General features: G+C 40.5%; 1 protein-coding gene across 1 annotated transcript in view; it reads left to right on the top strand.

The window, feature by feature from the left end:
- The first annotated feature begins 5,278 nt into the window (after positions 1–5,278).
- col7a1l (collagen type VII alpha 1-like) overlaps positions 5,279–23,200 on the top strand; it is a 62,117-nt gene continuing 44,195 nt past the window's right edge. Inside the window, exons 1-14 of the mRNA XM_083935075.1 lie at positions 5,279–5,416; positions 10,545–10,736; positions 14,823–15,003; positions 15,312–15,471; positions 16,948–17,041; positions 18,319–18,492; positions 18,701–18,861; positions 19,310–19,439; positions 19,545–19,661; positions 21,073–21,228; positions 21,641–21,757; positions 21,871–22,017; positions 22,134–22,253; positions 22,657–22,815. Coding sequence (XP_083791201.1) covers positions 10,661–10,736; positions 14,823–15,003; positions 15,312–15,471; positions 16,948–17,041; positions 18,319–18,492; positions 18,701–18,861; positions 19,310–19,439; positions 19,545–19,661; positions 21,073–21,228; positions 21,641–21,757; positions 21,871–22,017; positions 22,134–22,253; positions 22,657–22,815 — 1,792 coding nt within the window. The 5' untranslated portion in view covers positions 5,279–5,416; positions 10,545–10,660. The remainder of the gene's footprint in view (positions 5,417–10,544; positions 10,737–14,822; positions 15,004–15,311; positions 15,472–16,947; positions 17,042–18,318; positions 18,493–18,700; positions 18,862–19,309; positions 19,440–19,544; positions 19,662–21,072; positions 21,229–21,640; positions 21,758–21,870; positions 22,018–22,133; positions 22,254–22,656; positions 22,816–23,200) is intronic.

Raw genomic sequence — 23,200 nt, 5'->3', positions numbered from 1 at the left:
GCCCAGCTTGTATGGTTTATGGATGTGAGTCAGGACTGCATTAGCCTCCAGTCAGAGAGAGACTGCCCATCTTTCTGGTGTGAAACTCCAACCAATGTGCCAACACTGACAGCATTGAGCAAAAAAAAAACGATACAAGCATCTCATGCTGTCAGTAATAGTTACATTACTGCCACACAAAAGGAGGCAGTAGTACAAATTCAATACCAGCATGGGGAAACTAGCATCCAATGCTGATTTCACGCTAAAGCAGCAGGTGACATGTTCTGATATGGAAAGTTTAATTGTAAAATGTTCCAAAGTGTAGGTGGTCAAAGTTCAGCTCAGACTTACTAATACATTTCAAACAAAAACACTCTACCGTCTCCGTTTGAGCTCAAGCTAATGCTATTACTGTGATATACCCACCAATTTTACGTAACACTGTATAAAGAAATAATCAATTCTGGATTTCAAACCTCAAAGCCTCAACTTTACATAATTAAAGTGCCATGTTAGAAATCGCACAATTAACAGAGTGCCTTGCAACCAGCGGCTAAAGCAATGTTTGATTCTCATAACCGCTGTGATGGAACCAGTGGAGCAAAAAAGGAGGTGGAGAAATGAAGATTTCAGAAATGCATTAAATCTGTTTCATCAAATTAGAAGTAGAAGTTATTGAAAAGCTGCCAAAAGGCATGAATGGTCAATGACCAAGGCTTTTCCAAACAGAATATTAATAGGTTATTATACTCACTTATACCTCCATTTCATATATCATCAGTGGCCTCAGCAGGCACACAATAGTTTTGGAGTTGATATGGCTCTTTAGAAAAGGAAACTGTCACTGTCACATCATAAGAGATGTCATAGTTTTTATTTTATTTTATTTTCACCTTTAACCCATGTGCATTTTGGGAGTTGAAAAAAATTTACGAGAAAAGGTTCATTCCCACTTGAAGAAGCTACCCAGGATGTAATAACCTGTGGGTGATATTTTTATTGGGCTGTCAGTGAAGTTGGCCAGCCCTAGGGATTCCTAATGAATGACAACCACACACACACAAATATTGACACGTATACACCCCTTTTTTTATGTATTATTTTGCCTTCCGTATTCACTCCCGGTCCTCCCATTCAGGCATACGATTTTGCTGCCCCTTTTTATTTTTTATTCTTCTTTCTCTTTTCTGGTTAGCCTACAGCATGAATTTAATCAAAGCTCACTATTGTACCAGCACCTTTCGTTACTGGGGGTGGGGTGGGGGTGGGGGCTCAGGCCCAGTTGGAGAAGGAGTGCAATTAGCTGAGACAAGGCTTGTTAATATTCCCCATCTGAATACCCCCAACAGGTCGAAAACACCTTTTATTTCTAATCACACCTGCTGCTGAAAGACAGTTAGGCTTATTCACCCATGATGTAATTGAGCAAGGGACAAATGTTTACAGTGTAAGGTGTTGATGTGGTGCAGATCCATTTATGTTCTATTAAAACTCTTAAATGTAATCTGTGTTAACAATAGTCGCTTCTCTTTCCACTGAGGCCCATTTTACAGTATCGGGGGGAAACACTGCTAGACAGTGCAAAGAGATATACGCACAGCCACACTCAACATTGACTGTCTAGTGAGAGAGTGGTCCTGATTGATGCACCCTTCTGAACTTCCTTAACATATGCTGCGGGTCAGCGGCAGGGCAGCACGTAAGTCAGACGGCCCTGAGGCCAAACTAGAATATACCACCTTTTTTACTATACATCAGTATATCATCGTCACTGTAGAAGTCCCTCGCTTTATATAGTTGGAGCTGCACTGCTGCAGTAGAGAATAGGATACATGAAGGCAGGCCTTACACACTGACATCTGACATGCATTCACACTGTAGCCACATGTAGTTTGAATTAACAACTATGTGCTTTTGACCAGCCCTTCACTGCACTGCTACTTCAACATAGTAAAGTCACGTTTCAGTCACTATGATAAGAAAACCCTTTATGTGCGCCTGATGAAAGTGCCCCCTTGCAGAAGCATGCTCATCAAAGCAGAAGCACAACAAATAATTTGATCCACTAAAACTGCAATGAGCATTTAGAAATCAACACGCTACAGTGGTGTTGTATTTAAAACATGGAGTTCTTTTAAAGGAATTGAAAGTGTTTCACAATGTGTGATGCACTAACCATGTCATGCCCTCTGGGAAATTTCAGACATGAGTTTCTTATAGCTTTGAAGTTCAATAAGCCTCCTTTCCCTCATTGTCTAGTAAAATACATTTCCATTTGTTGCAGATGTAATTGAGGCTAGACTGGAGGGTCACATTTATTTATTTATCTGATTAGCAACTGGTTTGTTACACTTTCTTAGATGTAAGCTACTTCTGTTGAAAGATTTATATGTTCTGCTTATGCAAATACATGCAAACTTTCTTGGTCTTTTTGGAAGATGCATCTACAGCCCCATGACTCATATTCAACATGTTTTTTCAGCATTTCTGTTACATTTGTTTGGGAATCTGGTGATGCATTTATTCTTTACAGGTGAATTGAGATAGAGACTATTTAAGCAGCCGCTGTCGTTCTGTATCCCTATGAGAGTTGGGGACGAATGCGCTTAGGTATATATTACAATAGCAAATTGCATATGCTTCACATCTCTACTCCACTCTAAATCTGCATCCCAAGCAGAACTCACTGTTGTGTCCATCTTAAGTGTGTGTATGTGTTGAGTTATAGCATGTCAAGATTGACAGCTGGCTAAACCCTATTAAACTAGTCACCACATTCCTCGGGTCCACCATTAAAGTTGACCCAATGCCCCTCAACACACAGACACACACAGGGAAGCACAGACACACACAGAGAGGCACGCACACAGAAACTGAGAGCGGCTTGTAAAACATGACAGATTTATCATGTTGCCTCTCCTTTCTGTTTTGAGAAGGTGTTTGCTCTTTTGTTGGCTCTCAAGCCATTTTGGTTGGGTTTATATGTGAGTATACAAACCGTGACTACAGAGGTATGTGGGGAATACAATAACCCATGCTCCAACATGACCCTGGCTATGCTTGGTGCTTTTATCATTTGTTATGTTGCATAGCTTGATGTGACATAATGTCTTGTAAGGATTGGACTATTGTGTAAAGCTGGTGTGCAAATACAGTTTAAGTCCCATCAGTTTATGCTTTGATAATATCATATTATAAAAATTGATCTCCATGTCTTTTTCTGTTACAAAGCAGGTCAAGGTGCTATATAAATACTGTGTAAGTATCAAAACGCTTAATCCACAGAGCAGGGCGCACAGACTGTATTCAGAAACCATTTCTGTATGATTGTGATATATACTACTTACAGGTAACGGTAAAAAGCATGGATCTACAAAGAACTGCATAGAGTGTTCAAAATGGAGCTCTGTTCAGTCCTATGAAAACTCCTCAGTGGCACATGAAAGCAAAAAAGTTCAACTGCTGCATCTAAAACACCAAGATGATCAGCACTACTTCCCCACTGTGTGGCCCATATTGCAGGCCGACTAGAAGCTTCCGCCAGCAGAGCCGGTTACTTCGTTTTTAGTGCTCCAGCTAACTTGGATGGGGATTAAGTGATTTAATCGTGCAGCTCTTCTAAACTTTTGAAATGTTATCGGACAGAATAGATCAAATTCTGACAATGAAATGAGTCCAGCGATTTACAGACATCTGATTTATCTCTTTTGCCCCAATCTCAGAATCCTGTCTGAAGACAAGCCTCTGGGGGCAACGGTTAATATTTCAGGCTTTCCGGTGTAGCCAGCAGATATCTGGGCCAAGACTTTTGGCTGTCATTGTTTATGGTCAGATTAGCAACTTGAGCCGTTATAGTGGAGTTGGAAAGAGATTTCTGCATATGCCAATACATGCTCATGAAACGCTGAAGCTTTGTCAGACGATAGCGGATGAGTTCCGTAATTGCATGACGCCCAATGCAAGACACCCAATGCATTACGCCACGTTTCCTCTCCACACTACTCAGACTAGTAGACTATTAGACTGCTTCTTTGACCTAAATCTTGTCCCGTTGCCTATAGGGTTTATTTATAGAGACGATCGGTCCACTTGGCATCGAGCCGGTGCATGAGTGTTTATGGGGCTATAGGCTGTTCTAATGTCTCATTCTGGCTGCTGGTGCCTGTGGTGAACTTTCCTATCCTTAATGTAAATATTAACTTACTAAATAGTCCTGCCCTGACGTGAATCAGATATGACCTCAAACTACATCACAATTGCATGTTCGTCAGTCCAATTAAAAAAAAAAATTACGCGGGGGAGAAACCCCCGGACCCCTATCTGAAAAGGACTCTAACTTCCAATATTATCATTATCGAGTGACGCACCTGTATGACAGACCCAGTAGTTGCATTTCCAACGTTTGGCCACCATGTCAAATTGGCTTCAAATATGTGAATGTCCTAAAAAAGGCTGACCAACCAGAGCAGACTGGGCTTTTTTCAGGAGGGGGACTTTTAGAGACCGGCACTAAAACGGAGTGTTTAAGACAGAGGGTACTTACGGATATACTTAGACGGTCACTTTAAAAAAAATATTGCATTTTTTAAAAATCAAAACATGTAAACATGTTCTCGTAGAAACACAAAATACAGGCATGACCCTGAAAAAAGTGTTGAAAGAAACTGGTAAAAGACTGGGTTTGTAAGTTGTCAAATGTTGAATATTTTTTCTGTAGCTATTTGCTGAGGTTGTTTAAGGGTCGCCTTCTGTCTGCAAGTCTGTGTATATCCAAGGCCGTTTTGGGTGGATTTTAACATTCCTTACTAAAAGAAGATACAACTGACAGACTTAACCTCCAAGTCCTTGACATCGTTTTACTTAACTGCTTATGCTGTTACCCCGAGGTGAAAATTTGGCTGTTGGTGTCTATGCCTCCATGCACTGTAGAACAGTAGTGGGTCAAAGCTCATCAGTAGCTCCCCCACCTCTGTTTCTTTATCTTTTTCTCTCTTTGTCTATTTCTCTCTCTCTCTCTCTCTCTCTCTCTCTCTCTCTCTCTCTCTCTCTCTCTCTCTCTCTCTCTCTCTCTCTCTCTCTCTCTCTCTCTCTCTCTGAGCCAACAGGTTGCAGCAGCTTTACCCCCACCCCTCTTCCGAAACTTTTCTGCACTACAGCAGAGCCCGGAAAGAAAGTCTCTGTCATTCATCCACACATCCAAAAACACCCACCACCTCTTTCACTCAGACACAGACACACAGATACGCACATTGATTCTCATGTACCATTCAGTCGATTATATCTGATAACACTCTCTGCAGGAATACACTTCCAGACTTTTTCCCCCTGACTTGGATGAAACCTTTTTGTGTATTTTAGGGGATATTTTACCTCTGTTGACCGTCAAGAGGTCCCCTGGATTGGGAAGATAATAATGATTAACTTGTCTGCAGTGGTAAGTGAAATTGTGTAGGCCCATGATAGGGCCATAGTCAAAACCCATTACTTTAACTGCACTTTAATATGGTGCTTTACTGAGTAGTTTTGAATTCTTAACTGCTCAGATACTGTTGTTACAGCCTGAGTGTCTGGACTAAGGCCAACACCTTTGATACTGAGTCTTTACGGCTTCTCCTTACAGTAAAACAGCATTACCTTATGATATCAGTGCTTGCTGTTTGCCCTTTTACTTTGTCTAAATTGCCTTTATGTGATAAGGTACTGCTGCAAATGTGCCATTCCACTCAGTCTACAACATGTATTTTCAAATACACACCCTGTCCATGCAGTGCGATGAATGCATGTATGTTTGTTATTTTTTGGCATCAGTCCTTTGCTTCTCTGCAGGAGTTAATGTGAAGATTTTACACCTCCGCAAGAAAAACAAGATATCATGCATTTTACAATCATGTCAGCTTTAGTGTATTCATGAATAATAAGAACATGCCGGGTTGTTTGTGAGATCGGTTTCAGGAGATGAAACTATGTAGAGTGAATTTTTTTTCCTCCCGTGCATAGACTTGTCTGTGTTGGTTGACTGCAAACGCAAAGTGACATTAATACACTGTGCTGTGTCTGTGCTTTTATTTGTTTGTGTGTGTGTGTGTTGTGTAGCTGTAGATCTGAATTTCATCGCACCAAAGACATCGGCTATCATACATTGTAGTTTTAAAGCTGTGTGTGTGTGTGTGTGTGTGTGTGTGTGTGTGTGTGTGTGTGTGTGTGTGTGTGTGTGTGTGTGTGTATGTGTGTGTGTGCGCGTGTGTGTGCGTGTGTGTGTGTGTGTGTGTGTGTGTGTGTGTGTGTGTGTGTGTGTGTGTGTGTGTGTGTGTGTGTGTGTGTGTGTGTGTGTGTGTGCTTGTGTGTTTGTGAGTCTGTGTGTCTGTCTGTATGTGAGTATTTTCACTGTTACCAGTTTCCCACCTACGGGGATAATCCATCCTGTGAAGTGGTGAGGTGGAAAATGCCATTATGTAAAAATAGCTGACGTGCAGTTAGACTTACAGGGCGTGTGATGTGTGAGCAAGTGTGTGTGTGTGAGTGTGTGTGAGAAAAGAAGATAGGGAACAGAGTGGAAGTATCAAGGCCAGAGACAGTAAACTTTATTTGTAACATTATTTAATCCTCTTGGGGCAGTGATAAACTAATGGTCTTAGACACATAATGCACACATTTTCTTCCTCTAAGAGGCTGGACATAGTGCTTGTGATCCCAGCATTCTGTGAGTGGTGGATACAGTCTTGTAAATGTTTTTTTTTATATGTAGGATCATTGCAAGCATGTCGTCAGAGTATGACTCGGACTTATGATCACAGACATTACAGGAATGTCTTGAGGTATGTTGGAATGGACTGAGATTTGTAGCATGGCTATATGGACTGCAATGTCGTTCTCTCAGTCAGTAGGTCCATCACCATCTTTCTGCTCAGTGCTAATAAACAAATGTTGAAATGTGAACATGGTGAAATATCGGCTTGTTAATAGTGTCAGTGTGAGCATGGGGATGTTAGCATTTACCTTAACCGCAACGCTAACCCCTATCCCTACCATCTTACCCTAACTATTTGAGGTCAATGCCCATACTTCGTCATCTAATCTTAACCATTCAAGGTCAATGTCTAACCTTAACCATCTCGCTAAAGTTTCACAAATCTTGGGTTACCACCTAGAGCCTCAAAACACTGCTGTGCCACAAAGCTGCTAGCATGGCTGATGACTCGTTTTGCAATTTTTCTAGGGGTAGTTAACTTTATTGAATCTTATCAACAAATTTTGGACAAACACACACACACCGACACACACACCGACACACACACACACACACACACACACACACACACACACACACACACACACACACACACACACACACACACACACACACACACACACACACACAGTTAAAATGCTTTTATTTTCTGCTGTATTTTTGCACATTGCTGAACATTAGGATGGCCTCAGGAAAAATGTCTACCACCTTTGGACTATGATGACAAGCAAAGAAAAGGTTTCAAAAATGGTTTCATCAAATTGAAGCTGCTTGCCTGCTGCTTTGCTGTATGAACACTCATGAAAACATATTTAAAAAATCCCGCTGCAGGATAGAAACAAGACAGTAACTGTGTACTTTTTTCTAGTCTAGCTGTCATTCATCAAAAACACACATTTTTCCTCTCTGCACTTCAGTAATAAGAAGATACATGCAGAGACAGATCTGCATTGGTATGTGAGGGGGAGAGTGTAGTTTTTATTTTTTGCTGTTACATTTGAGTTCAGCCAGCTCTCACTTCCATCTGCAGAGGTTGTAAACGAGTAAGCCTTGAGCCATTTTAGTTCTGTCAGACCAGGTGGTCAACTCACACTGAGGAATATTAAAACAAAAAATTCAAATTTCACTTTGATTTGATTTATTTTTTTATGGCTTTATCATATTAATTTATTGTTGAAATATTCTTTCGTGAGGAACATTTGTAGTGATCTATTGGGGGATAGCTTGATGGATGGAATGTGAATGTTTAAAGCCAGAAAAAAATTGTTGTATGTTCTCATCTCATGTATGTGTAGCGAGTAAAGACATACCCTTCTTTGATGTTTTTCTTCTGAATTTGCAAAACCACATGCCCATATAGTACATGCACAGATCTGCACATTTATGTGGAGACGTGTGGGAGTTAGCAAGTTAATGTAAAACATAACAGCATGAACCGTTTCCTAGATCACAGTTAATGCATTGAACATGTTGCTCTCTGATGGAGGTTCATTCATTTCAAATGGGATAATCTGTTACTGCTGCATGATTCCTTTGCCAGCACGATTTAAGTATTGGATTTACTCTACTCAGGCGTTGATACTCACTCCCAAGCTAAAGCGTTTTCTTTTGATACATCTCTGTGGTCCATAAGGTTTTTAACACTCAACTAATTTGAAGTTGACCATTGAGCAGCACAAATGCAGTTAAGATACTACAGTATGTTATCATTGCAGTAGTATACCTCCATACTGTAAATATCACCTTCCAATGTATATGTCTCCATGCATGATAGCACGCTAGAAAAGCAGCTGCAACATTTGAAAGGGACTGAATAGCCTTCACTCAATGTATTATGCTAAGTCAAAAAGCCAGAGCCTTGGGGCTAATCGCTTTCATACTAACCCGAAGTTTCCTCTGTCTGCCGAGGAACAAAAAAGGGATGATTATCTGTATCCCAGAGTGTTACTGCCTGGACATCGGTTTACTCTGGGACAGAAAATACTCTCTCTTCATCTAGATTTCTGTGAGGAACAACTGGGCTGTCACCAGTGAGACTAATCTGTCTAATCTGTCTAACTGTACCTATCCTTTACCTGGTGTCTACACGTATCCTACACGTGCTGTCTGTTATTGCAGATTTGCCGTGAGACTAAAATATGTTTTACTAGCTACAATGTAGTATACACACACATTGGAAGCGATTAGCCATGCTACCTTGACCTTAGCTCATTAGATAATTGCCTCTGTGGTGTGAGCTCCATGGCATTGCAGGCCCTCAGGCAGTTTTAGTAATCCACAGTCTGGCATAGGTGCACATCGTCCAAATGTTTGGTTGACCCATCCAAATATATTTTGCAACTTGAATCATGCAAGAGCTTCCTTGAACCAGTCACATCGGCTGAATTTAGTGATGACGACTCACCCCTTCAATGTACTTTGACTGAAAGCTTCAAGTAAATACAGTTTTGCCTTCAGTCCAAAAACATATTCACCAAGCAGCACAAAGTTTCATTTAAATCCAGAAATTAAAGCATAGCAGCCCTTATCAACTGTCATTTCAAGTCGGGAAGCTTTCTGCTCTTCAGTAATATATAATGTGTGATGAGAAAGCATAATGTAAAGTGAGTTGGTCATTATTGCAAATTAAACCCCGACAGGGTGGCACAGGACCCTGGTTTAATTTACAATAATGTACTGGGGTTATACATTACCCTGCTTGTTAAAGGGCTACTTACTACAGAAATCAAAAATTTGCCACCAAATATTGACTTAAAAATTATTTTATTTTTGTCTCCAGAATCTATCAGAACTGAGTCCATAGCAACGGTCAACACTGTTATTCATAGCTGTATCACACTGTTGGGTTTTCATTTGTATTATCCCTTTCTTATCTTACTTTGTTCATCTCATAAAGGACATTTCTTTTAACAATTTCAGCTATTCACATTCATTAGTGTTTGTGTTCATATGAAAGCAAACCTAGTAGTACCTAGTTGTTAGTTTTTTACATTTTTATTCTTGAAAGCAACTTGGTATAGCTGTACTTAACATGAATGTGAATTTTATGTTTCTGTAAAAACTACCATAATAAAAATTACACTTCATGTAACTTTAAAGTCCCTATCAACAAAGATAAGGCAAAACACTTAAGTTATCTTCAATAGCAACACATTTCTATTCAAGAGACGTTTCATTCGATCGGTATGAACATTGGCATGCATCCAGGTCAACCTGCAGGTTGAGAAGGAACTGCCAGCAAGACAGTCATAACGGATTATTAGGGTAATAACTTTTAATGTTCATGTATGTTCATAAGGTTTAGACTTCTCAATCACGTCTTTTATTAGCCGGGTTCATATTGGACGGTTTAAAAGCTTATTTGATGCTTTCATTTCTATGGCGGCATGGGACTCTGTTATAAAACTGTTTACAGGGACTGTGCACATACTGGGGGGAGCGAGTAAAACATTTTGCAGACCTAATGTACATTGGCCTCCATTATTGTCTGGATAATTCTGTGTAATTGCAGATGGTGATCAATGAGACTTCACATGGCCAAGTGTCATGAAAAATCTTTATTGACAAGACATGTACAATTTATCATGTGTTATCAATCTGTCTGACAGTCTGCAGCATACGTCAGATTTCGGTACCAAGACATTTATTGTACATACATGTATTTCACACTGTGTCACAGGAGGTTTGCAAGAAAGAACTCTACGCAGGAGAAACATGAATCTTTTACAAATTAAAAATGGCTGATTCTTTTTTTTTTATCTAGTAGTGCCTCTAATTACTTTCTTTCCCACTCTATTCATCTGTATACTTTCAGATAAGAGGAAAGAAGAGTTGGAATTGATGATTGGGGAGAGGAATTTAAGAAGGGGATTTGTGAAGAGAACAACTTGTAGGAGGAGCAGGTGATCGAAGGAGGAAGAGGAAGAGAGTATGGGCCACTCTTCTCTGTGGATCTTTCTACTGTCCCTTTCTCTCTCCCATCAAAGCGTCACAGCACAAGCTGAAGGTAACCTCTGACAATCCTACACCCTAAGGATACACTCAAACACAGGATTCATTTATTTGTCTCCCATGGTCCTTCTTGTTATTGTTCAAACCCATAGTCCATATAGCACCATCAAACTTTTTTCTTTACTTTTTTTTACTCTCTCATTTATTCAGTCATGCATTAACTCAAGATTTCAGTCAGTGACTCATTCCCTCAGTCACCTTTTTCTTTATTTCATTCTGTGTTTTTAAACCACCTCCTTTGTAAAATGATCAAATACAGCTTTATGGCACCATCACATCATTCCTTAATTCTGAGTCAACACCATGTAACTGATTATCAGCAACATGCACAGAACTATGAATTATATGACTTGGATGCTCAGTCAGGCTAAAGAAAGGGCAGGTGCTCAGTGAACACAGTCTGCGAGTTTTCCATCATTAAATTTCCACACATGGTTTGGTACATGGAGTAGACACTAACCCAGCTCCACTTTCTCTACACACTGTGTCTAGTCAGGGAATTTAAACATCTGCGCGCCTCATGTACAGTACAGCACTCTGTCTGCCTGCCTGTCAAAACTATCTCCTAGATACAGAACCTTAGCCTCAGGTGTTATTGGATGTCAACAAAAGGTCAATCAGCCAATCAAAAGTTAGATTTACTCCACCTGGAATCTAGTTGGCAGAAAGTGATTGGTATAGTTGTTGGGCAGAATTCTGAAAGGATACAAAATAGCCCCAAGCCATATTTGAAGGTATGGCTCTCCTGTTACTACTTTGTATATTCTAGCTTATTCTTGACAGTGTTAATTCACATGCTGTCTTATCATATCATATGACTGTCTGTAGCAACCCTGAGGGCTGAGTGTTTCATATTATGCACAAGAAGGGGCATGTGGTTCGATATCAAATTTATAAGCCGACTGACACTTTAGAGCTCTATTAATCAATATTTTTTAAATCAACAATGAATTAATTCCTCACATTGCCTGTGTGCAGTGTGAGGACACCCTCAGAGAATTATCATCCAACTCCACCGCTCCTCCTTTATGCCATTGATTTTGTTTTACATCCCAAAAATTGACTGCCAGGTGGTCATAAACACAACTGCAAATGAATACATGTCAGCCGGATGTGTAAATATAATAGGCATTAGCAGCTAAATGGTACACTGAAATGCATTTCTGAAAACATTTTATGTGAGAAAGTCAATACAGTAATAGAATACTGAGTCATATTTAATCAGCACTGCCTAGTTTGACAGTTTGATCAGAGTTTTGTGAGCCTGAAAAACTGTGCTGAACGGACCTGCAAACTGGACGGTGACGTTGTCAGTTATTGTCTTAAAACCACAGAACATGAGATAAATGGCTGTGATTGGACCGCACAATGTCAGAATTTGTAAATCTATCTGTATGGGAAAGTGTCCAGAACTAGCTGCCAGAACAAATGAAACATGAGTTTGGCAGATTCCTCTGGCATCCAGGCTTGGTATTTGGGGTTTCTACTCGAACATGTTAACATGCTTTAGTGTTCAGAAACACATTATTTTTCTCCTACTGTCTGTCTGAATATACCTGGATTCTCCCTCTGTCTGTAACGCTCACTTTTAACACGTGTCTCTTTAATCCCACCTCCTGAAAAACCCCAGTCTGCTCTGATTGGTCAGCCTTTCAGGGACTTTCGCATCTGCATTCTGTCATTGCAGCCGGGGAATAACGGCAACAAACTGGCAATTTCTATATAGTATAGATGTAACATCAACAATACTGAAGTCCTGACAGCTCGTTGAAAGGCACAGTTTCTGAATAAAGGCTGTGTGCACTTCTCTGTGGATTGAGCGTTTTGATACTTTCATACCTCAATCTGCTTTATATCGAAAACAGTGAAAACAGCCCCATATTGTAAAGAAAACTCTTTACAATATGGGGCTTTTAAGCTGTAATTACAACACTGATTATGAATCACCTTATAAAGTTGTGGTGAACATGGTATCAAACTTTTATTTACACATCCGGCAAACAAAGAGCAACATTAGTATTTTCTTTGAGTCATGTTTCTCACATGTTTCACTTACATCAGATCAACCATGACATGATTCCTGACTAAGAATAAAGTTTGATAAGATGAGGAGAACAAATGTGCAAAAAAAGTTCAGAAACAACAACCGGTGCAGAATCGATATCTCTGGTTGACCCATGTGTCAACTTATTGTAATCCAGGTGGTTAGTATTAGCTATATGGTTCCCTCTATATGTTGCAACTACATAGTGGACTGCTGGGAATTCAAATTAAAAACACAGCATTATGAGTAGAGTAGACACTGATTTGCTTGTTTACATCCGCCGACTGTCCCAACAGGGCGGACACTGGAAACCAATCCTGAAGAGTGACTTTACAACTAAAACTTTACAAACTACTGCAATGACTTTCTTCTTAGATGAACTTTTACATTCAATTGTCTGGATAAAATCTGTACCTGACGGCCCCTGAGTTGAGCTCTCTGATGGTTAACGTCTTTTCTCTTGATCTTGTTGGAGTTGATTTCAGTAGCACATCATTATATTCTGGGCATTTTCTTTCCTAGCAGAAATTTCTGCAGCATATGCTGCTTCCACTGAGCTACATCTAAGGCATAAATCAATGGTGGTCTAACACACAACCTCTGAGATATCAGCATAGATAAAAATCCCTAATCCCTCAGCATGTGTTGTCTCCTTATCCTTCTCATGTGGTTCTCACCTGCCAGCACAGACAGACAAACTTCTGGATAATTGATCTTGCTTTCCACTTCAGTCTGTGTCTACCTGACAGACACCAGCCTCCAGTTGCTTACATTCTCAAAGTCTCCATGTTAATGTACATGTTTTATGTGCTTTCACAGAAATATATGGAGAGGAAAATGTACCCCCCCCCCCCCCCTAAATAAATGAAGCAGCCACATGTGTATGCAAGGGTTGCATCAACGTTTTTAAATGTGTTTTTGCATCTGAGCTAAATCTACTATTACTCAATATATGACCCTAAAACTTCCATGTAGGCAAAGATAGTAAATCAGCGCTAGAGAAGGCTCCAAAATGGTATCCCCAATGATATTTTGTTTCCTTGGTGTGTGGCCAGAGATGTATAGGTGTGTGCGGGAGAACATAATGTTAGGTCGCCGTGGGCTGGAGACATATGTCTCCCCCAGTGAATCCTGGGATTAAAGCCAAAGGAAGAAGGGTGAGATAATAGAGGCGGGAAAGCTCTGTAATGAAATAGAGGACAGCGGAGAAGCTGAGTTATCACTTACAGAACAATCAGTGGTGCCTATCGCTTATTCACAAGCCTAATCAATGCTGTCGTCACTGTGGTTTATTGCATATGTAATGCCAGAATATTGACTGAGGGCATTTGCACACGCAGCACATTTCTATGTGGAGTGTGTGCGTTCGCTAGTACAGTGCTGTACATTTATGGGGTTATGTGTGCAATCTCAGATGCAATCTGTGTCTGTACTAATAGACAGGGTTGTAAGGAGCTAATGTATGTGTGAGTGTTTGTGTGCAGTAGTCAGTGCATCTGTGTTCCCTTTTTTGTGCATCAGGCTTTTTAAACTCCATATTAAAATGCATGTGAATCCTGCCAAACGCAGCAGATCCTTATGTTAAATGCGTTTGTATGCGCAAGCGAGGGAACTGACCCTGATTTTGGTTGGTGTGTTTACCTTATTATTCTAAGCGTTCCTCATCGCTGTACTAAAGTTTTATTGCTGTAGTGCTCAGAATATTGATAGTCTCTTTGGCTCACTTGTGTCTCATTAAAAATTCATGGGGATTTGTGCGGTGCTCTGGCTGCATGGCAGAAGCAAGTAAAAAGAAAAATCTCATCATGGTGGAACAAGACTGCTATCTGGTGGTCAGTGGAAGAAGAAAACATACGGCTTAATTACCAGCTTTACCCTTTAACCTTAAAAAAGATTCACTCTGGATTGTCCAAATTCATTTGAATATAAAAGGTCACGCCAAAAGCATACAGCTATCTTGTTTTAAACACGCATTCTGCTGCTGCTCACTCCTTGCCATTTGTGCACACAGTAATTCACTTATTCTTTTTACCTCAGCATGCAGGACGGTGGTGCAGGCAGACATAGTGTTTCTGGTGGACGAGTCATGGAGTGTGGGCCAGACTAGCTTCTCTACCGTCAAAGACTTCATCTCCACCATCGTATCCTCCTTCCAGGATAGCGTGGTGGGAACTGAAGGGGTCCGCTTTGGAGTCACGGTCTTCGGGGACTTCCCGAGGTAAAATTCAAATACAAACTCATATCAAAGAGTCCCACACAGGACAGACCTATTCAACTAACTGCCATCAAGTTTAAGACTCATTAAAGTTTTGTCAAATCACAAAAACTAATAATTAATTTGTACTTACTCTTGAATCTTATCTATTGACCTCTTTTTTTGTATTATACAGAGCATTTTCATGTTTAGAGTCCGAGGATCTCTAATCAGACAAACCAAACAAGATGTACTGTACTGATGTTTGTATTAGCTATTCCATTATTTCTACATGATCCAGTTTTGCTCTCCCTGTAATCCTATCCCTGCAGGATGCGGATTGCTTTGACAGACTACAGCTCACTGGAGGAGGTGTTGAGAGCCATCAGAGATCTCCCCTATGAGGGTGGATCCAGGAGGATTGGTGAAGCCCTTCAGTTTCTGGTTGACTCCGTGTTCAGTCCCGCCATAAGTAGAGACCATGCCCCAAAGGTACAACGCTTCAACTCATCCAGGGTGACTGCATCTGTCTTTCAAATAAGGGTTGCATAGAAAAATGTATCCTTTTTATCCTTGAAACAATCTCAAAAACTGATTCCTTTCACTGCACAGTAGGTAATATCAAGCAAGAGCAAAGGCAAAGAAGGCCAAATCACCTTAAAATTAATAATTATTAGATTAGATAAATAAATAAATTATTCCACAAATGTTAAAAGCTGAAGGGGCTTAAATCTTGTTAAAGAAAATCTTGACAAAGTGTGGACACACAAGCAACAGGGAATTGATTGATTCAGGATTACAACCCACACTGCAAAGACTACTGCTTCCAGCTGGCCACTAACACGCATATATTGTATGTTCTGGCCCTGTGAGAGAGGAAATCGGTTAGAAGCACGTATTTGATCTCCAAAGAACATTGTGGGGAAAACAGAACAAAAACACAAACAAACTTCTTTCATCTTTTTCACACCAATGTGAATGTGACAGTCTTGTTTTATGCTTGGAATACAAACTGAGGGTATGTCTCGTAGAACGTTACAGCTGGCAACAGAGGAGTTAGGGGAGGCAATACATTTTGCCTCTGCTATGGATTCGACACGCTCAATCGGCTGAATGTGTGTCGATAAAGGACGGCTAGTGCAACAGTGTCAGACAACAAGTGAAATTGATGGTTCATCCAAAGATACTCAATGACGGAAATTAACCTTCTTTGTTACAGGACCTGAAATAATGATGTATGAAATTGGTACTGGTCTTAACTTCGGACTCTAACCCAATTAGAAAAGTCAGCAACTTAACTAAACTTGACTGCCTCATCCAATATCCACATGCTCTTCCAACAGCTCTCCATATTTCTCTGTCAGTGTGTTGTATATTCTCACTATAACACAGCTGGTTAGCATTCCAATCACCTCTCTATCTCTGAGTGTGTGTGTGAATCATCTCGCAGCGGCACACTTGACGTGGGAAGGCAGAGAATTGAGGATTAGGCTGATATATTGAATTGTACAGCCAGAGCACATGCAGAAAAGCAACTACATTCTCATATCGATGCTTTCCAGCCCCCTTCTTCATTGATGGAGAGATGAACTGTGAATGAACTTTGTAAATGTTCCTTAATGGGCAAATTATCAGTCTCTGTTCCACTTTGTCTTTGGGTTTGATTTATTTAATTACGTATTCAATTATTAAACCATGTCAAAAATCCATGGAGGCTTTGTGAACAAAGCTCTATTTGCAATAATGCTCTCTGGATAAACCTCCATAGATGCAAACCACATATTTAGCAAAACCCAACACGTTTTCACAAAATTAAAGGTAGAAACAGAGCTACTAAAACTAACCATACTGGTACTATTATGCAAATGATCTGCTAATTGTTTGATTTGGATCAATGCATGAGTAAGATGTAATCATATGATTAATGACTTTGCATGAGGGATTTTTTGCTGTATCACACGTGTACAGATTGCTGTAATCATCACAAACGGACGTTCAGACGACCAGGTCGATGCTGCAGCCAGGGCTGTAGCTGACAATGGGATTTCTCTCTTTGCAGTAGGTGAGTGTGGAAGTTGGTATTGTGAATTCCTTCAACATCCCCACTGCAGCGGTCCCTCGCATTTTATCGGAGCTCAGCTCTGGCTTATCTGCAGTGTTTGCAGTCAGAAATTCATGTCCTGTACATTTGAATTCATTGGATTCAGTGTGGGTACTCGTGAGTGTGTGTGTGAGATTCTTGGTTCTGAGTGTCTGAGTGCACTCTTTCGGGTGCATGCCCTATATATGTATGCGCAAACATAAACATGAATTTAGCTCCTGATCCGTCAACCTATATGTAAAAGTTCACTTTCTGATACTGTGTGTTGCATCAGCAAAGCTTCTACACCTATCCCCCACTCATGAATACACGCTGCTGTGTACCCACACGTGTACTTACCATTTCTTACTCTCTTTCTACTACACACGCACACACACACACACACACACACACACACACACACACACACACACACACACACACACACACACACACACACACACACACACACACACACACACACACACACACACACACACACACACAGACATAAGCTCACAAGCTCAAAACGTACTCGCCTCAGCTGGGAGCAGTGCAATAATTACTGCTCATTAGCCGATGGTGTGCTAATCGCAGCCATTTTTCATTAGGCGATTCAATGTCCCCCATCTGCACCTCTGACACTGAGGCTGGCTCCTCTCGTTCATCACTCCTGCAGAGGAGCACCACATGCGTCTTGTGTACTAGTGCAAAACCAAGATGCCTGTGGAGCCTGTGTAGCATTGATAACACATATGTACAGATATATGCAGCATGCTCTGTACATACAGATGCACAAATGTCTTTTTCAGGTGCAGATTTCAGGTCACTGTAATTGTAACTGCTTCTATTAAAAATGATTTTAAAAAAGAGACAGGAAAACTTTTGAGTCCAGATTTGGTCTTTATCTGGTGTTTGTCAGGGCCCAGTTCCACAATCTTGAGCCTGACAAACACACGTAATGCCAAAACTTGAGATAAGTGCCAGAGAGCATTTGATTAGACCTGTGTATGTCTACAGTACAGTTTATATGTGTTTAGCATATGCATCTTTTCATGATTTAAACTAGATCCACAGCTCCCCCTAGTGGTGTCTGTGGGAAAGTATGTGGAGAAAATGCAAAGGGAAGATGTCAAACATAGAAATGACACACCACATATGCTTTGCTTTGTAACTACTATTCACTTGTTTTCTGTGTGAAGAGACTGTTGCTTTGTCTACATTGTTTTCTTGTTTTATTTTGTCTATTCTGTAACCAGGTGTTAGGGGAGCTGATGAGTCAGAGCTGAGGAGGATTGTGTCAGAGCCACATGAGGAGCATTTATTACTAGCCACCGACTACTCTGTCCTTCAAACCATCCTTCCCAAAATATCCCGCAGAGTGTGTTTTACTGCCTCTGAACCGCCACTTCCTGTGAAAACTTCCCCACCTGGTGAGTCTATACACACACAATTTGAAAGAAAGTCACTTCATAACTAACTTAGATTTCCATTAAAAACTGCCCTCACACTGACATTTTTATGTGAACTGTAGCTTGAAAAGTATTATAAAAATGATTAATAGATTTCTCACTATGCATGTTTTATGGTCCCTGTTCCTTTTCACCCCATTCCTCTTTTTGAACCTTCTTGCAATCCTAGTTGAAGAGCGTGTGGTGGGTCCCAGAGACCTGCAAGTAAGCGAATTGGCCCACAGTTCCCTCAGACTGACATGGAGCCAGGCCACAGGTGATGTCACTGGATATCGTCTACTGGTCTACCCTCTCAGCTCCGGTGGAAACTTCCCCCTACAACAGAGACAGGTAAGGGATTGCACATGTGCATGATGACCTCACAACATCAACTAATGTAGATGTGTTTAAAATGCAGCAAGTTCTCTCTCATTGCAGCCTGAGGTTTTTGTGCAATTCCATCTGAATATCACAACCAAATTGCATTAAAGGGATCAACATGATGCCCATTTCTCCAACAATATTCATGCTTCTGTGTTTGTGCTCAGAATTTGAATATAATGGAGAAAGGGTATTTGACAGAAGCGTCAACAAAGCATAAGGATGCTTGTGGTTTACTGAGGCAGACATGGGAAGTGAAGATATATTTTTTGTTTATGACAAGATATTTATTCAAGTACATGTTCCAGAAGTATATCTCTGTGTCATTGCATTCACTTCACTCTCTCCTGCTCTCAGTTTCCCACACAGCACACATGCTAAGCTCCTCTCATTTTGCTGTCTTCTTTGTATGCAACAGGTTGATCTGAAGGCAGATGTGAGCACAGCAGTGGTGACAGAGCTTAGTCCTAAAACAGACTATTCCCTCACTGTTTACGCCATTTACCCCAGCCTCATAGGAGACTCTGCAGCAATCACCGTCCAGACAAGTGAGTGTCTCACATCCTATATGCTCTTGCAGATTTCAGAAAATACACTAATACTTTTGCACTTCTGTAATCTACTTCCCTAATAAACAAGTTTCTGTATTTTAGCCCCTTTGCCTCAGGTGTCAAACTTTCGTGTTATCGAGGAGGGCCTGTTTTCTCTGCGCCTGGGCTGGACCCCTCCTCTAGGGAAGCTCAACGGATTCAAGATCTTCATCCCAAGATGTATGCTGACATTTCACCATGCAATTATTATTATTTGACATGAAAAACACATTGCAGACCAACATAATAGTGTCAAGTATGTTTTTGCCGTGTTTATCATCATAATAATAATGTATCTTAGAGATAGGCCTACACCCGCTTTTTTGTAAATTTTGGTAAATATATATTTTTATATCCATATATCATCTGGAATCCTAAATCTACCAAGTTGTTTGAATTTATCTTCCAAGGAGCATACTGATTTATCTCAACTCCCAGGTAAGGGCTGGTTGGCGAACTGTAGCGGATAACGGAAACGGAACAAAGACAAGACAGACACATATGTAGCCTATATAATGTACAAAATACTGTCTGCATTCATCACACGTAACATATTAAGGAAGACATGACAAATTCAAAGGGCTCAAATGTGTTAGGTGTATGGATCCCATTGTTGCTGTTTATGCTAATATACAGTATGTCATAACAATATGGATCAAGTGTGCACAACCCTGGGATTTGATGCTGAAAATCTCAATAAAAAGAACCCAATCACTTCTACCTGACGGCAGATAAGCCTTTGCTTTCATGCTTTCGCATGCAGAATCTGTCTATAGAGATTAGGTATCGCCCTACTCTTACACATCTGATTCTTAGGCTCTGTTCATTATCAAGCAGGTAAAGCTTGTTAAGTGCTGGATAATGAGCGTTAGAATGAGGAAGTTAAGAGTAGGGAGTTACCAAAAACATGCAGATAACTAGATCTCTCCAGGAGCATGGTTGGAGACCACTGCTCTATGTAGAGCAGTGATTTGATCATGTGGACACCTCTATGAGAGGGTAACATTTTTTCTATTCCCCAGAATTTGACATGTTTTCTTTAATCTGTTAGACAAGATTGATGCAGTACTTGTACATTTTGTATATTGTACTTTTTATATTTGTAACTTTGAATACCCTGTGTCTGTGTGTAAAATTTTAGATTTATGAATCTTTTTTTTTTATTGCCAATGGGCAAACAGGTTGTTACGCAACTTAAAAATTGAGACCTTCACCGACTTTCTCGGTGGTCTATCAGCCTGTGGACTGACTTCTCTGCTTTCTTTATACACCCATGCTTCTATGTAAAGGTTTTGGGATGGATTTTCCGGGAAACTCCGAGTTAGTGCAGAGTGTGTGTAGTGGAGGCAGAGCATGTGTGTTCTGGTAGTGCAACTAAACCCCTTTCCTCATACATTTGCTTTGTCTCTGTTAAAATATTTAATAAATCAGTGTGCTCCAGTCCTTTCTTTTCCCTTGGAGGTCCTCTCTCCTTGAGCAGAGAGGCACCTGCTTCTGCTACATTGATCTGGAAGATGTGCGGGGAACCAATTAAACTTAGTTTGAATGTATATTTCCTTGATATTAATTCCTTTTTACTTTTGCTCTGCAGCCAACCGACCAGGATATACTTATGAGAACCTGCTTCCTGGAGACACATCTTCTCATGTGATTGACAGCCTGGAGGAGGATAAGAAGTATACTGTCAGTATTTATGCTGTTTACCCCCAGGGACCAAGTGAAACGGTTTCAGTAGTGGGCAAGACATGTAAGTTTAACGGCATTGATTAAAACACTATAACAAACAATGATTGCAGTCAAAGTCATAGAATATGAAACAAGCTAAAACACAAGGAAGGAAATGCCAAGGTGTAGTACCATGATATATCCACAGTACGGGGCTGTTGTTTGAGAAAAAAAACACCAGCAATACAGCCAGACTCTCATTTATCTCTTTTTCATGGTACGCTAGAGAAATATCTCGAGAGGTTTTGCTTTGATATGAATTGATTGAGATTTGTATCTTTCTCATATTTCATTAAATTACTTTGAATAACTTTGTTTTTCCCAATCAAAGATCATATTAACATCTTTTCATTACTAGGATTTTCTCTTATCAGTAAATAAACTAAAGGGAAATATTGATTTTGTGTTTGTGTGGGTATGGACATGTTTCACAGTAAAGCTAGTACAAGTTCAGAAGTTCCTGGTCCAAAACGCCACCACAGACACTGTCCAGGCGAGGTGGGCATCAGTTAAGGGTGCTACGGGATACCGTCTGACATGGGAATCCCCAGGTACTGTTGTTGTATCCTACAATTAAGTTACAAAGAATAAATAACCTTGCTTTTTTTCTAATAAAGCCAATAACTGTGATATTAGAGCCTTTGTGCCTCTCTGTGTCTTTCAGACGGCCACATAGAGAACATAAACCTCGGGGACACTTTTAACTTCTACATGATCCAGGGCCTCCACTCAGCCTCTGAGTACACTGTCACCATCAACCCCATTTTTGGAGACATTGAAGGGCCCATCATCACCACCAAAGTCAAGACATGTAAATAGGACGATTGCAAGGAAGTACAGAAATTCAGCCATGAATGAACACAATATTATAGACCCGATAAGACTTAAGATGCCCTTTCTGTCTTTTTCTGTGTGTGTGTGTGTCAGTGGAAAGCAGCGCAGTACAGACTTTGAAGGTGTCTGCTGTGAGCACCAGTACTGCTGTCATCTCATGGAACAGTGTCCCAGGAGCCACAGGATACAGACTGGCCTGGGGACCAACTCCAGGTTTTACACTTTATCTTTCTTTCTGCATCTTGTTTTCTATAAAAATATGTACATACTGGTTCTTCCGGTGATACATCTCATGACTCTTCTACAGAAAGTTTGGGGTAAAGGGCCTTTGTTTTTTGTATGCATGCGAGTCCAGGTTTGATTTTGACGCTGACTTGCTCCCTATCTCTTTTGAAATGCCACTGCTTTTCCACTAGACAAGTTAACCCTGCCAGTCTGCCAAGAGGATGTGACAGGTGACATGACAACTGGAAATTCAAATGTTAGGGTAAAGGAGGAGGATGTTGTTGAAGGGAGTTGTGATGCTGAGCCAGAGTTGAGAGGAATACCAAGAAAGTGAAGAATAATGCAAAAAAGTGTGATGTGACTGTACTGTCAATGTTATTATTGTTTTCAGAGTTTGTTGGTCGGGACCGTCCCAGACAGTTGGCTCTGAACGGCAGCACCACAGAATACCAGATGAAGAATGTAGCCCATGATACTGAGTATGTCCTGTCTCTCTACGTGCTGTTTGGATCTGTGGTGGGGCCTGGTATCAGTGCTACCTTCAGAACTTGTGAGTACCAGTATTCAATATGTCTCCCATCCACCGGAACTACCACTGAGGTTTAGGACTGATTATAATACATTCTTGTTCTTTTTGTGTAGTCATTAGATTTATCCAGGAAATATAATGCCAAGGCAAAATATAATGCTAAACTGTTGACAAGTCATGTGCCTATTTAAACCATCATCCCTGACACTTGAAGTTTGTGTAAGTGAGCCTGAGTCAGCAGGGCTGCAAGTTGATTACTTCACAACAGAGCACTTTTTATTTTTTATTGGCAAAGTTTGTTTCTCTTCCGTACCACAAATCTCACATAGTGTTATGTAGTGTGTGCTCTTTCCATTCATAGAACGTCAATGAAATTAAGATTATTTGTATTGAAAATGCCCGGATA

This window comes from Echiichthys vipera (genome assembly GCF_963691815.1).
Source record: "Echiichthys vipera genome assembly, chromosome: 20".
NCBI classification, from domain to species: Eukaryota; Metazoa; Chordata; class Actinopteri; order Perciformes; family Trachinidae; genus Echiichthys; species Echiichthys vipera.
Note: the sequence above shows the minus strand (reverse complement) of the source record. Positions and strands in the feature narration are given on the sequence as shown.